At 39.9% G+C, this 15,370-nt stretch overlaps 1 protein-coding gene across 1 annotated transcript in view; it reads left to right on the plus strand.

Moving 5' to 3' along the window:
- The window catches only part of ZZEF1 (zinc finger ZZ-type and EF-hand domain containing 1), a 54,031-nt gene that overhangs the window by 25,464 nt on the left and 13,197 nt on the right, over nt 1–15,370 (plus strand). Inside the window, exons 28-45 of the mRNA XM_029961252.1 lie at nt 471–564; nt 1,142–1,652; nt 2,284–2,448; nt 3,664–3,783; nt 4,606–4,767; nt 5,407–5,536; nt 5,780–5,918; nt 6,103–6,268; nt 6,754–7,016; nt 8,021–8,193; nt 8,771–8,918; nt 9,486–9,625; nt 10,027–10,304; nt 11,363–11,537; nt 12,082–12,214; nt 13,219–13,415; nt 13,975–14,094; nt 15,034–15,222. Coding sequence (XP_029817112.1) covers nt 471–564; nt 1,142–1,652; nt 2,284–2,448; nt 3,664–3,783; nt 4,606–4,767; nt 5,407–5,536; nt 5,780–5,918; nt 6,103–6,268; nt 6,754–7,016; nt 8,021–8,193; nt 8,771–8,918; nt 9,486–9,625; nt 10,027–10,304; nt 11,363–11,537; nt 12,082–12,214; nt 13,219–13,415; nt 13,975–14,094; nt 15,034–15,222 — 3,303 coding nt within the window. The remainder of the gene's footprint in view (nt 1–470; nt 565–1,141; nt 1,653–2,283; nt 2,449–3,663; nt 3,784–4,605; nt 4,768–5,406; nt 5,537–5,779; nt 5,919–6,102; nt 6,269–6,753; nt 7,017–8,020; nt 8,194–8,770; nt 8,919–9,485; nt 9,626–10,026; nt 10,305–11,362; nt 11,538–12,081; nt 12,215–13,218; nt 13,416–13,974; nt 14,095–15,033; nt 15,223–15,370) is intronic.

The raw sequence follows: 15,370 nt of genomic DNA on the forward strand, positions 1-15,370 counted from the left end.
TTCTCCCTTTCCTGCCTAAGAATTCCTGGCAGCTTGTTATCCTGGAGTTGCAGTGAGTGCAGATGCATGTTAGGATGAGTAATTGCCTTCACCCATTGCATCTGACAGAGCTCACCAGTGAGATGACATGTTTTTGGAGAACCTTATCTCATGACTAAATATATAGATATATGGATATATATCTTTTCCTGAGCGTGGGGGTAAGGGAGAAGCCTGTTTTTCCTTGGAGTGCTGATGCACATCCAGTCACAAGACAGGGAATGCTCTCAGCCTACAAACCTGGAGCATCTCTGACAGTTGAGGTGCTGCTCTTGGAGCCTCTGGGTGGTTTGCACTGCAGTGGGGAACAGTAACCACTGTCATCTGTTCTTGAGGTTAAATTCCTTTAGAGCAATACACTCTTCATCCTGCCTGCTGTAGAGATGCACAGGGGGGATCATATTTTAACTGTTTTAACATCCTGTCTACAGTTGGAAATGAAGCAGAAATCCCTGATGGGGAGGGGAAATGATACTGAGGAGAAGCAGAACACGGAAGCAAGTGAGGTGAACCCAGAAACTCTTGGTGAGTGTTGCCTTTCCAAATGTATAAGCACTCCAGGGAGTTTACTAAAGCATTGCCTTGTAAATCTTAAGACATTATTTTTGATGTAAAGGGTAAGTTGGCAAGTGGGGTTACTTTTTAATACCTTAAGAGATAACCCAGTGCACATTGCATGAACTGTCATTGCAATTCATTGCATGAATTGTTCTCTGCTGTTCTTTGCAGAAAATGGAATGTGAGGAAATTCTGCAGGGAGTGACCTCTCACTTGGGTCATCTGGTTCTGAACTTATGTTCATCTATTTTTGTAGATACTTCTTACCACAGTGAGCTGATGTTAGAATAGCAGCTGATGGTTATTAGAATAAAATGTATTCTCATTAACTGCTGTGTACTTCATATGGTTCAGTGGGATTATTCAGATTTGCAAATATAAACTTGCCCAACTGATGGTGTTTCATGATCAATATAATAAGGAAACCAGTATTTTCTGGCTGTCTTGGCTCAGAGGAAATAAGATAAATCACTTTCTTAGCAGAAGACAGCAAGTTTGCTGTTCAATTGTCATGGTTTTAACTCTTACTGGTTTTGTGCTGCAGCAAAACTCTGCATGCAGAAGAGCCTTCTGTTACTGAACTTTTTGCCTGTAAGAGCAAAGACGAAAGATTCTGCTTCAGACAGTTTGGAAGCCCAAGACATTGATGACCCCCAGCAGCCTGTCAGTGATAAATGCCAAAGAGAAGGTTCAGTTGTGGACATGGACTTCCAGGCAGCACATTCACCCAGTGCAGGAACTCACCCTGTTTCAAAAGAGGGGGACCAAACATCACAGTCTGAGCTGAAGATTAAACAAGTTCCAGACCCCCTCCCAACAGAAGCAGCACCTGCCTTTCATAGTAAACCTGTTGAAAATGCAGGTTCCCAGCAAGAAGATGTGTCATCACCTCCTTCCACCCCTACAAGGAAGTCTCAGCTGAGCAGGGGAAGGCTGAGGCTCCTGTCCTTCAGGTCCATGGAGGAGCCAAGACCTGTGCCTACTGTAAAGGAAAAATACCCTATTTTGAAGAACATTTTAGACTTTATAAAGGATCAGTCCCTTTCACATGAGAGGTAAGCAAATTGAAAATGTTGCCCATTATAAAATACAGAAGCTCATCTTCACACCTCTTCAGGAGGAATAAAACATATTTTAGCATCAAGACAGTATTGAAAAATATTTTACATATGAATAGTTGTCAGACTTAGGTATCAGACTTCAGCTATTCATGACCGGGTAGTGGCTCAGAGAGTCCTATTTCATTTCATTTGCTTCTGTCATGTAGAACAGAATGTAAAAAACAATTATTTGGCAATTTATTGTCTTGCTTCCTGAGATTTGTTTGCAGGGGCATTTTGTGTTTTATCTACAAGCAGCAAAGACATGGTGTATCACTGTTACCAATCCTTGATACCACACAGAAAGTGGTTCCATCTCAAGTTACCTGGTATTCTGAAAATGTTAATCAGAAGAGAGATTTCCTGTTCTCAGCTTGTCTGGTTTGGGCTCTAAAACATGGGGTGGTGCAGGAATTGCTGGATTCTGTTTGGAGCTCTGTCAGTCACCCAACTGCTGAAACAGAACTGAAAATTTAGATACAAAGCTCTTGTGTGATTAGTCAAAGGCTTCTTGAATTGGGATTTATTTATTTTGAAGTTTTCATTGTTTTGTTTTGTTTTGTTTTGTTTTGTTTTTTGCTCTTAGTGTTTTAAAGGTTCTTGCTTTGAGAAAATCCCAAGGGCAGAGTATCATGGAAGTGCTCAAGACAATCCGCCAGTGCCTCAACTCTCTTGGGCAGCCACACTGCTTTCACCCTCCCTGTGTGCTCTTCCTCCTGGAACTTCTGGCCTGCCAGAAAGATTTCACAAAGTAGGTCGTTATTTGGATAAATCTCAACCATGTGACTTAATGTCTTAGTCCTTGTGCTCCCCCAGTTCATGTATATTGAAAACAGTAGAAAGTTATTGCTTTTCAACACATGTGGATAATAAAAATATGACTTGAGGTTTAGTTTTCAGGCTGCTGTGCATATCTTGTGTGCTTCAGTTAAAAAAAGAAAATTTATTATTATTTTCAAGTGGGACTTGGTTGCACAGCTGTTCATGCCAGAAGGTATCATGTGTTTGAGTCACCCAGAAACATCTTTACAGTCCCAACTGGGTCACAATAGACTCAAAAAGACTGAAGTCTTCACTTATTGCTGTAGTTATAGTTCCTCTCTGGTTCTAGATTGGTTTCTGTGTCATCTAAGAGAAAACTGTAGTGATCCAACTAATTTAACTTGTAATTACTTAGGTAACATTGCATCTTTATAATTTTGGTGAACTTTAGGTGTCATCTTGATTTACAGAGTATCTGGCAGAATGACATCCAAGATTGGTGCACACTGTAACATTTGCTTTTTCATGAATTTTCATAACTTTGGCTGTGACACCTGTACCAGACCAGTTTTTTTGTGGGGTGGCATATTCCATTCGTGTGCCAGAGGCCAAAGGGATGGATGTCAAGCCAAGGTCTGCAGTGCTGTTGGCTTGGCACCAGTTCCTGGACATGCTCCCACACCCAGGGAAAAGAGCCAAAGGAGATCATATCAATTATATGGTTGTGCAGTTGTTGTTCTAAGTGAAGAAAGACAATTTGGATTTTTTTTTTTTTCCAAATTTTGTGTACAACTAGAAAGCCCTGTCTCAGATCAGGAGCCAATACTGTGCTGCTCTGGTTCATAAATTTAGGTCTCATTTCTGTGGTGTGTCAACTCTGTCACTTGGCTTCTCCCTTGTCAGGAGCTCTCCATGGTCATCTTGTGCACTGACTTCCTTTAAGATCTTGATTAGATTTTTGTAAAGGACCTTTTTAATTCGAAGGAATGTTCTATCATTAGTGCCACGAGTTCCTTCTGATTTCTGGTACAGGATTCTTTTATTTTTGTTTGAAACTACCAGACTGCATTTTAAAAAAACACAACATTCTTCCCACTTTTGGGGAGGGGTTTAAAAATAGCCTGTTTGTAAAATATTTACAAACCATCCTACCTAAAATATAACAATGAATTCTAGATTACTAAACTGACTCTTTGATTTCCAGCTATTTTGGAAACTTGGAAGGTTGTGGTGCTGAGCTACACAAAGAGATTCGGGAGTCCTACTATCAACTTGTTTTATTCCTGGTTAATTCTGTGAAGGGATTTAGTGCTATTAATGACAGGTACAGTACAATTCTTGCCTTATGTCTGTGATTTTTATTCACTGTTCCTCCACACCTCTTCCCTTATCATTTGTTATTTGTTGTTTAATGCCTTAATTAATTTTGACTTAATCAAACTGTACTTTGCATTATTTACAGAACTAAATAAGGATCTTGTGATCAAAATAGCCAAGTTGGCATGTTATTACTACTATGCAGGAAACCACAATAAATTTATCAATGTTAAAAACTTGAATTATTGCATTTTGTAGTTCTAATTCCACGATGTGTTTCTAAAGCTTGGTAGTAAAATACTGGAAATAGCAAATTTATTGTGGAATACTTGGGCAAGAGTGATGCCACGATAAATATGGCAATTCTGCAGCCATGCTTTAATGTTAAAACTCATGTTTTGTAGCATTCTGGTTAGCATTTTGGGGATTTCTAGCTGTGTGTCCTAAAGAAATGAGAATTTTGTGACTCTAAATGTCAGTCTCTCTGCCAGTAACTCTCAAGTCCTTTCTTCAGTTTTGACTGAAGATGGCAAAGTTTTCTAAGAGAAAAAATTCCTCCAAAATGTACTGCAGAGAAGAGACAAACCCTCTTGCTAATGCTGGGGCAATAGCATAAGCTCCATCTTAAGTGAATCCATAAAGACACCACCTTTATTTCGAATTCCATAGTCTATGCCTGCTAAATTGTGTAAGCTAATACACTGATAAACCTGAGTTATTCATTTTAATGCAGAGTAAAGCCTGAAAATCAGTGTATAGGTGTCTACCCTACTCCCCAGACACCATTTCAACTTTAGGTCGTGTTTTATTATCTTTTGCTTTTATTTAGGTCATTGCTTCCTGCCTTATCCTGTGTGCAGACAGCTCTCCTTCACCTCCTGGATATGAGCTGGGAGCCAAGTGATCTTTCCTTCTTTGTTGAGATTCAGTTGCCACATCTCCTCATGACAACATCACAGGAGAACATAAGTATCCATGACAGTGTCATTTGGTGAGTCAGGAAGGATGCAGGGTTCACATGGTACTAAATATTGATACCATTTTACCCAGAAAGGCTCCTGAACTTTGTGCTGGAACAAGCAGTAAAACTACTATTAACAAGTATGGCATAATTTTGGCCAGTATCCAAAGGCTTAACTGAAGTATTTGAATTCTTTTGCAACCTTGCCAGTGCAGAAACTTATCAAACTTTTATCTTTAACCTGATTGCTGCTGGAGCACTTCACTTGTTCAGCAGTGTAGCAGGAGGTAGATAATGCTGGTTCTTCCCTTGATAAATGTTTTTAACACCTTCATGTTGCAGTTTTGTATTGATTGTACTTCTTACACATGGGCAAATGGGAAGGTCAAAAAGCTTTTAAATGTCTCATCTGACCTGCCAGCATTTCAAACGTGTTATAAGTTTAGATTTTTCTGATTTTTCTGATCTCCATATGTATTTAAGAATGTGTCACAGGCAAGAAGCTGCTGTCTATGTGGTCATTTATTAACCAGGTGAATGGGAGTTCTCACTGTTCTGTTTTTATTACCATGTTATAACACTTGGTTCTTTAAAAAAAAAAAAGGAAATTTTTATTAAAGGGAAACCTGATTGCATTCAGACTTAATTTTAAGCTTGCTTTTCTTTTAGTCAGTGGAGTGAAGAAGATGAAATTGCAGACTACAAGCAAAACTGTGAATGGATGGATGAATGTCAGGATGTAATGTTTGAGACCTGGTATGAAAAGATAGCTCAAGCTGACCCAGACAAGCAGAGAAAGGTGACCTCATGTTTTGTTTATTTATCTGCAGAAGGGTTAGATAGGAGACCTTCAAAAGCCTAAAGGAATCTGGCTTAAACTGAATTTTCATGAGTTGGATCTCTGGCTCCCTGTAGACTTTCAAAAAAGTGATTAAAAGATCCCCGTCCATTTTTAGCAGGGGGAGTGTTCTGCTTTCTAAAACAGGCTTTCTCAAAGTCAGAAAATAATCCTCAAGCAAGCTGTGTCCATGTCTTGCTCTAGATGCACATGTTTGTGGCTCGTTACTGTGACCTGCTGAACGTGGACATATCCTGTGACGGCTGTGACGAAATCGCGCCGTGGCACCGGTACCGCTGCCTGCAGTGCAACGACATGGACCTGTGTAAAACCTGCTTCCTGGGTGAGAGCCACTGAATAACCCCTCAGAACCCTGTGCTCGGAGGCAAAATATGAATTATACATGACATAAAGTCAAACGCTTTTTTCCTGGGGAACTTCAGAAATGCTGAACTTTTCTTTTCCTAATCTGAATCAGGAAAAGATCCTGTATCAAAAAGGTTTTACAGGGTGATCTTTCCTTACAGGTGGAGTTAAACCTGAAGGCCATGAGGATGACCACGAAATGGTTAACATGGAATATGCCTGTGATCACTGCCAAGGAGTTATCATAGGTCGGAGAATGAACTGCAATGTGTGTGATGACTTTGACCTTTGCTATGGGTGCTACCACGCAAAGAAATACTCTGACAGGTATTAAATATGTCATTTTCTTCTCCCCCCACACTTGGCAGAAAAAGATAATTAGCATCAAAGTACAATCAGTCCTTCTCATGGGGCTTCCTGCAAGGCTGTGCCTGACGTCAGAACATTTCCTTGGTGTCCTTTGGGGAAATGTGGCAAATACAGGACCAGTCCAGCAAAAATCTCTGTGGTTTGAAAACCTGCCTCAACCTTTGAAGTAACTTGGTAGGAATTCTTTTCTGGCCATGGCTGTGAAAGCTGCAGGAGGAGAGTTACCAGCCCTGTATGACAGGATAGAAGAATTGAACACTGCTGTGTGTAGATAACAGTTTTCAGTGCTTGGCACCAAAGATCCTAAAAAACAGGCCCACAGTTGGAGCCTCTGGAAATGTGTTGGGTCTTAAAGGTTTCCTGTAAAGGTGTTGTGTGTTACTGACTACACTGGTTAGCAGGAAAACAGCTGCATTTCTAACTGCTGTCCCTTCTCCCTGCAGCCACCTGCCCACCCACAGCATCACCGTGTATCCCATGGTGACCATCCGGATCAGCGACCGGCAGCGCCTCATCCAGCCCTACGTCCACAACTACTCCTGGCTGTTGTTTGCAGCCCTGACCCTCTACAGTGCAGATCTGGCAAATGGGGAGGAAGTGGAAGGAGAGAAGCTGGATTCCCAGGTCCTCAGCCATGCCCGAGTTCTGCAGCATCAGTGCATCCAGCTCATCGGGGACTGCTTGATGAAAGCGCAGCACGGAAAGGGTGAGTCAGCCCCTGCTGCTCCCAAACAATGGGGTCTGCAAGTGTCAGAGGAGTCTGCCATTACTCACTCCAAAGTTTCCAGAGGAAAAGGGAAGCCACTGTGTACTTCTCTGAGAATAACTGTTTATGTAGAAAGCAAATGTAGAACAAGTGTCGTTCAGGGTCACTAGAACGTGGAAAATGGAGAGCTTGAGAAAATTAATTTTGTGCTTCTGTAAATATTGAAGACAACTTGGCAACTCTTTGGTTGTTTTTTTTTCCATCGTGGCTCTTGTATTGACTGATCTCTTTACAGCTTCATGTTCTGTTAGTAACGTGGTAGTGACAGCTGAAGGACAGCAAATAACTTGGAGGAAAAGGCTTTTTGCTCTGTATCTCTTGGGAAGAATTTTTTAACCTTATTTGTGATAGGAGAAGTTTCTGGGGATGATGTCTGTTTGTCTGGAAAGGGGGATTTCTGTGTACTAAGAGCTACTACAGAAAACAGGGCGATACAAATTCAACCTATGTTGAATGTATCAAAAATTCCAGACTAAAATTCAAATAAGCTTGTTGGTAGTTTTTGTGGGCAGCTCTAACACAGTTGAAATACCACCACCACCACCAAGTACTTTTGCATACTCATTATTTAACCTGTTTGTAACATGTAGTTTTATTGTACAAATATTTGAGTGGTCAGAAGATTCAAAGATAAGACAAATTTAATTAACCTTTCATAATTAACACTGTTGGCAGGTATCTCTAACACTTTCTTAAATTAATTAAGACCTCTATCCCTATGGTATCTTTGTGGTGGAAGATGTCACCACCTGTTCATCACTGTTAATGGAATTAGTACTTAATGGAACTACATAATTAAATGAACATGATTGGAAACATCTTTTTGATGGAGTTGATATTCAAAAGAAGTGTGTGAGAAGTTGGCAATTCTCTTTTAAAATGTTTCAGTTCTGCTTTTTGCCCATCTTGCCACTCAACAGCTTTTACAACTTTCTTGCTCTCAGGACTGAAAAATTTAGCTCTCCTCTGCATGTTACCAGAAGATGAATCCTTCTCAGAGAATGACACTGTTTCAGGCAGTCCTGCCACAGACAGTGCTCCAAAAAGGCATCCTGGTGATAAAGCAGGGAAGGGAAGAGATGAGAAACCCAGCACAGGCTCCTTTGTGCATTGTAATGTGAGTACCTGTTACTTCCTGATATCAGATGTGTGATCTTCAGCTGCTTAAACCCCCTCTTCTGGACCTGTAACTGAAATAATGGATAGTAATGATTTCATTTGTGGGTAAAAGTTAGGGGACAAGGGGACAGTTGTTGATTAGTTCACTTTTTCATTAGATCCAGCTGATCAAAGACAGAGGCATCACCTCTTAGAGAAAACTGATTCACAGAAGTATTGGAGGGAAGGGATAAAGATCATTCTTTCTGAAAGGGCTGTCATTTCCCCTGGTTGGTAGCACTGTTTAGGTAGGAAAATGGGTTTCCTACAGTTTTACAGTGTATAAAACAGTTTATTCAGTGTATAAAACCATTACAGTATAATAATTTTATGCTCAGGGATACAAGAAAATAAATAAACTTAACTGTATGAAAGCTTAAGACATGAATACATCAAGAAGTTATTCACCAATAAAAGGTTTTGATATTTGTAGAAAAAAATGTTTGTCAAGTGCAGATGACTGACTTCTTTCCGTGCTTGTTTCTGCAGGTATTAAATTTTGTTTTAATCTTTTAGTACCTTTGTTTTATTCTTAGGGGAAAGGAGGCACTCGCAAGGAAATCCAGTCTCCTGCAGAAGAGAAAGCAGGAAAACAAGGAAGTGAAAGCAAAGGTGTCTTTGCAAAGAAAGCTGTTGTGAGACAAGAGTCAGACTTTTCTGTGGATGAGACTGTTTCTCCAGCAGGTAAAAAATGATTCCTCACTTTCCCTGTCACAGGAATACCCATTCATGTGCAAAGCAAACAGCTGTCTTTTTATTCCTAATCCAATTTTGCATATTTGCAAATGTCTTTAATGCACTCAAACTCTGCTTTGTGAAAGCTGCCAAGCACATTGCTTTGAACAACTACCATGCAGCTGGTTTAATGGATTCTAGAAGTCAGAGGAGACTTCCACAGATACATATTCATGTATAGATATCAAAGTTCCTGTTGGCCTAACACAATATTTGTGTGTTCTGATGTGCTTGGAACCAGAAATTTGGTGTCTTATCCTGTTAAAGATTAATATTGTAAGAATTATGATTGTTCAATGGATCTGTCTGTAGCACTGGTCTTTATATGTTTTTAGTAGATGATGTAAATCTGTTTACCTACTGTCTTTTATTATAAAGATTTTTTTTCTCAAATTTTTATCTTTTTAAAAAGTTCTATTTCTTTTTAGATTTTAATTATAAAAATTAAACTATTGCATATTTCTTTTATTTTTAATGTCACTTGGGGTATTTCTTCTTTTGTTTTTATTTAAACAGCAGGTGATTCCCTCTCAGAGGATTCAACCCAAAAGCAAGCAGAGAAGGTTTTAATACCTAGCCAGGAACAAGTTTTTGCTGAATGCTCTCAGAAGAGGATTCTGGGACTGCTGGCTGCTATGTTACCACCTTTCAAATCAGTTAGTTCTTTTCACTTCAATCTGGGTAGTTTTCTAGGTGTAACCAGTAACATGAATAAAATTCATAGTGAATTAAATGTGGGAAATGGGCTTTTGTTGCTTATGTGTTATAAAATTTGAATTAGAATGTCTTAAGACAGTGCACATTACTGAGCTCATGGCAGGGGGGAGGGAAGGGAATTGTATCCATGAGCAGTTTGTCTTAACTGTTCAACACCTGCAGGGTTTAAATCTTCAGTTTAGGTCAATTTAACAGGCCAACAACCAAAGTAGGAACACAATTTCTTCATTCCTCTTTTCCTGTTTGAAAGGCCATTAGAGCAGAAGCTTCGTATGTGCTGACTTTGACTCAAAATCTTGTTTTCTTTCCTTGCCTTACTGAGGATTTTCTCTTTCTGCAGGGCTCCACAATGTCTTTGATGAACCTGGAACAAATACTTCCACTGATGTTTCATGTTGTAATCTCAAATGCTGGCCACTTAAATGAAACTTATCATTTAACCTTGGGACTTCTGGGCCAGTTAATCCTGAGGCTTATGCCTGCAGAAGTGGATGCTGCAGTGACTAAAATCCTTTCAGCCAAACACAATTTGTTTGTACCAGGAGATGGGTCTACAGTGCCAGAAGGATGGAAGACAACTCATCTCCTGTTCAGTCTGGGAGCTGTGTGTTTAGACAGGTGCTTTTTTCCTTTAAACCAATTAATTAATCTCTGATGACTTTGTAATTTTCTTTCATGGGTGTCTCGTGCATAGAGGCTTTTTAATTGAAAGTCAATTAAACCTGTACCCTGATTGTGGAAAGGGTTTAGCATCTGCAGCCCTTGCTGCAGTGGGAATCTTAATTTCCTTCCAGAAGAAGGTTGGCTGCTGAAAAGTGGCTTTATTTCCTGTGCTTACCTACATAGCATGTCATAGAGGAAGAAGGAAGGTTTGGAAACTTTGAGGAAAACCAAAATACAGCCCCATAAGTTTTATATGACGTTAATTCTCTTGCATTGTTACATCTCTCGTGTAACTTGGGAAAGGAGGAGAGTGTGTCCTGTTGTAATCACCAGTGCTGAATTCTGGAGCTGGCCCTTTTGTGTGAGAGTATTCAAGAGAGAGTTTTTTGTCTGGTAAGATTGCAGTGGAAACAGCAGGGAGGGACAGATTTTGAAGCTCCTGAGAAAGCTCCAAGCATTCTGAGATTAACGCTGTGCCTGTTAAATGTGACTTATTTTTCAGTGTAGCTGTTGTTTCACAGGGAAGGTTCACAAACAAATAGAAAAGCGTATGAAATTTAGAGGCAGAATATCCAGAGCATCAGCTGAGGGAAAGGATTTTCTCCAAAACTAACTTTAGAGCAAGGAGGCCAGTCCCTCTGGATTGTTTGTGTGATCCCAGAGTGAGCAGGTAGTCACATACATGGGAAATAAACTGCTCGCTGTCATGCCAGCAGAAACTTCTGAGCTCTAAACTAAAATTCAGAATTAACAGTGACAATGTTCAGGCACACTTTGATTTGGGACTGTAAACCCTTTCAGAAAACAGAGGAGTGTTTACATTCTAGTGAGGAAAAACCAAACGGAATTAATGTGTCAGCTGGCGCGAAAGCTTCAAATATTTGGAAAAACTGTTTTGTAACAATATGAAAGCTCCAGCTCTGACAGATTAAGAGTGATACACTGTGCTGGGGAAAAACATTTCCAGGTAAGTGTAGTCAGCCCCCCTAATGCAGCCTGCTCTTGCTTTGCAGTCGTGTGGGCCTGGACTGGGCGAGTTCCATGGCAGATATCCTTCGATCCCTGAACTCCTCCGTGCAGTGGCACAGTGTGATCGCTGCCTTCACTGACCACTGCATCAAGCAGCTGCCCTTCCAGCTAAAACACACCAATATCTTCACTTTACTGGTGCTGGTTGGGTTTCCTGAGGTAAGTGGCCTGTTGGTACTAAAGCAGATGAAATTGGTTAAAGCTTTTAGGTGTTTATTTCTAAACACGATGGATTTCATCAACTGGGGACATCAATTACAAACTCTCAAAACACTCTGTGCCAGAGTTCACATCTTTCCACTTGTGCACAGTTTGATCTAATCAAATTTGTACAAAATGTTGATCTAATCAAGAATAATGAGGCTGGTTTTCCCTGGCATTTCTTTGAATGCTACTTACAACTACTGCAAGAAAAGCTTAATATGTTTGAATAACTTTTATACAAGCAAAACAATCCAGTCTCACTCTTGATGTTCCTAACTCTGATATATTGCCTGTGTAGCATTAAGTTGGTTGTTGCAGGCATTTATTTTATAGAAGTGAACAGCTATTTTCTAAAGATGAGCAAATATCTGGCAGCAAGCAGAGGGTTCAGCTAAAAAATACAATACCAAGTATAAGCAAATGGAACCAATATAATGCATGGCTGTGTGTTTGCAAACAAGTGTTCCAAATGATGACTGAAATTCTGCTGCCACTTCAGGTGCTGTGTATGGGCACTCGTTCTGTGTACATGGACAATGCCAACGAGCCTCACAACGTGATCATCCTGAAGCATTTCACGGAGAAAAACAGGGCCGTGGTCGTGGACATCAAAACCCGCAAGAGAAAAACAGGTTCTGTGACATTTTTGTTTTATCAGAGGATCACACAGCATTGCCTTACAGTTTCTTATGGAAGCCCAAAAGCATGTTTTTATCTAGACCACTTTGTGTGGGTCTGCAGAGTTTGAAAGCCATTATTAGTAAGGTGTCTGATTTTTCTGCCTCAGCTAATTCTGCTTGCAGGTCACAAACAAATTGTGAAGCTTCTGCAGTAATGGTTGGGAAGACATGTTTTCTTTTTGAAACTCTGGCATTTATTTTTATTCAGAAAAAGATTTAGAAAACTGTCGAGACCATTCTGTTAAATTGAGAAATCTCAGCAACTCTTCCTGTTTTGAGATTTGCTTACTGCTTTTGTCTTATCCTTTTCAAACCTGTGCTTAGTGTTTTAAAACAATTGCTACTTTAAAAACAGTTTGGATACCCCTAAAATCTGAGACCAAGTTAAATGTTTAACATAACAAATTAGTTGAATCCCTAGGAGCAAAGACTTTCAGCTTTGGAATACTTGACCTGATATTGTGAAGTTAATAAAGCAAAGGTTGTCCTAAGATTTGACTGTTGAAGTTGTGTAAAAGACATTTGGAAAAATCAACAGACCAAACTGCTTTTTGATATTGAAAGAAGATTTGAACATAAAAGCTTTTATTTTTTTTTAACTGTTGACATTTTAAACAGTAAGACTGGCAAGATTTATTTCATCATATCAATTGCAGGTCAAAACTTTCCTCATTTTAATTGTAAAATGCAACCTGTGCTGCTTTAATGCTGTACTGCTAACGTGCAAATATGTGCAGACAATCAGCTGTTGCCAGGAGCTACCTTGGGATTTTTAATTTGCATTGAAAAAATGAAATATTTTCTTGGCTGAGGTAATTTCAGTACAAGACCTTTATTAGAACACAATTCATGTAGGGATTGTGATCATGTCTCAGCCTACTCATATCTACTGGTAGGAGATGACTCCACAACATTTGAAAATGAACCCGGAACATTGTGTTTGTTCTCTGTTGTAGTGAAAGACTATCAGTTGATTCAGAAATGTGAACAAGAGGGCAGTGATTCCCAGACCCAGCTGAGACAGTACCTCCAGCACTTTGTCCTCATATCCACCCACCTCCTGCAAACCAACCTGGACAGCAGCTATGCTGAGGCAGTGGAAACAACCTGGGTCTTGTCACTGGCTCTGAAGGGGCTTTACAGAACTCTGAAGGTATCTGGCATTAGACTGTTATAGATAAATAACAATTCATGTTCTACCCTGCACTACAGGAACTTGGGGATTGGCTGAGCACATTGGGGAACTCCTGCAAGGGCATTTCTCTCACAGCTGGCTCCTCTCATTCCCAGTCTGGAGGGGAGTGAAAATGTTACTGGGCTTTAAATAGCATTTGTGAGTCTGAGCTGGGAGTTGGATTGCTTCTCCTCTCTGGGGGCCAGCCATTCATGAAAGCTGAAGAAGAAATTCATGGAGAGAACACTTTATGGAGTGAGGTTCACATTCCCCTTTTCTCACTCCTGAAGTATTTGAAGAGGGAACCTGTGTTTTTTTTGACTGTCAGAACAAAACAGACAGTCAGTTACTACTGTGTGCATGTCCTAGATGATCCCCTTAAGGGATTCAAAGTGGAGATTTGTGTTTTAGGGAAATGAAAGGGTTCCCAATGTAGTTCATCTGGGCAGGAAATCGTATCTGAGGCTGTGTGACAAGACCTCACAAGCATTGTGATGCATTGTTCCCTTTTTTCTTATTTATTTGTGTGTGTCTGTAGATTCATGGCTTCAAGGAAGTCCAAGCTGCCTTTCTTCAGTCTGGTTTGCTCAAGCTTCTAGTGAAGAAATGTAGCAAAGGAACTGGCTTCAGTAAGACCTGGCTTCTGCGAGACTTGGAGGTAAGAAAAGTGACACTTTAGGAAGTCAGGCTACACACAGCAGCTCAGAACTTATGGCACTGCACTTCCCTTCTGGGAGGGAAGTCTCAAGAGTGTTTCTAATTAGTCCCTAAAATATGTTCACTTAACTGTATCCCTCAATCTGCCTTTTTCTGTCCATCATAATTTTGTAGATAACAGTCCAACTTCTTTAAAGCAGGGGCTGATTTTAATTAATTTCATTATATTTGAAAGAAATGTGCAAGATGAGGCATTAATCATCTACTCAGTCTATTTTGTGGATTTTATTTAGGCTGTTCCTGAAAATTCTTCCATTTAAAAAATAATTCTTCTATATTCTTCCATTTAAAAAGTAATAATCTCAAAGCAAAGCATGCCTTGCCTTGCTCCCTGACGAGCACGAGGTGCTGCTGCAGTGCAGATGGGGACATGCTCGTGTGTGGGGATGTTCTGGCAGGAGGATTGTTAATTCCTGAGAGAGAAGTGTGGTTCAGCTGTTAGCTGTGTTTTATCTTGGCCAAGAGTTGTGTTAATTGATATGTGGGACTGCAGCTCTGCTGAAGCCAGAGGGATGTTTTCAAAGGAGAAGAGTGTGGAGGGGCATCACTGGCATTTTGGTGACAGTCATTTTGCTCTGTGAGAATCCTCAAACCTTTGATGTATTGAAATGGTTAAATAATAATTTTCTCAATTTTTTTCACACTCTCAGCTGATCACTGAAGTTGTCTTTGTAGCAGCCTGGAAGGTGTAACTCATTTGTGAAGTGGGAAATGGTTTGGTTTTGTGTTTTGGGAGTTTTTCTTTTTTTAGGTGCTGCTTCTTTTTAGAATAGCATGTGTTAAACACTGTCCAGATCTGATAATGTTCTTAAATGCTGCTTGCAGATACACTAATAATATCTACAGCTGTCACACCATATGCTACCTTTTTTCTGTACAGATTTTGTCAATAATGCTGTATTCCTCAAAGCAAGATATCAGTTGCCTGGCTGAACAGGAGGACACTGAACGGGAAGAAAGGGAACAAGACCAAGATGTGGAGCAGCCTGTTGTTGGTCCTGTTGATGTAGAGCAGAACAAACTTGACCCTCTGGAGGGTTTGGATGAAGCCACCAAAATATGCTTCTTGGTATTTAAACTTAGTTTACCTCCTTTGAAGTTACTGTGAATTTTCTAGTTGCATAAAACATTAGGTAGTTTATATGGCTGGTTTTCTTCTAAATTTACAAAATATGGGTCTATGCTTTCAGTGTATCATTCTCTAAAGAAAATAAAAT

Source organism: Manacus vitellinus, unplaced genomic scaffold, assembly GCF_001715985.3.
Source record: "Manacus vitellinus isolate BGI_N305 unplaced genomic scaffold, ASM171598v3 scaffold_32_pilon, whole genome shotgun sequence".
In the NCBI taxonomy this organism is placed as follows: Eukaryota; Metazoa; Chordata; class Aves; order Passeriformes; family Pipridae; genus Manacus; species Manacus vitellinus.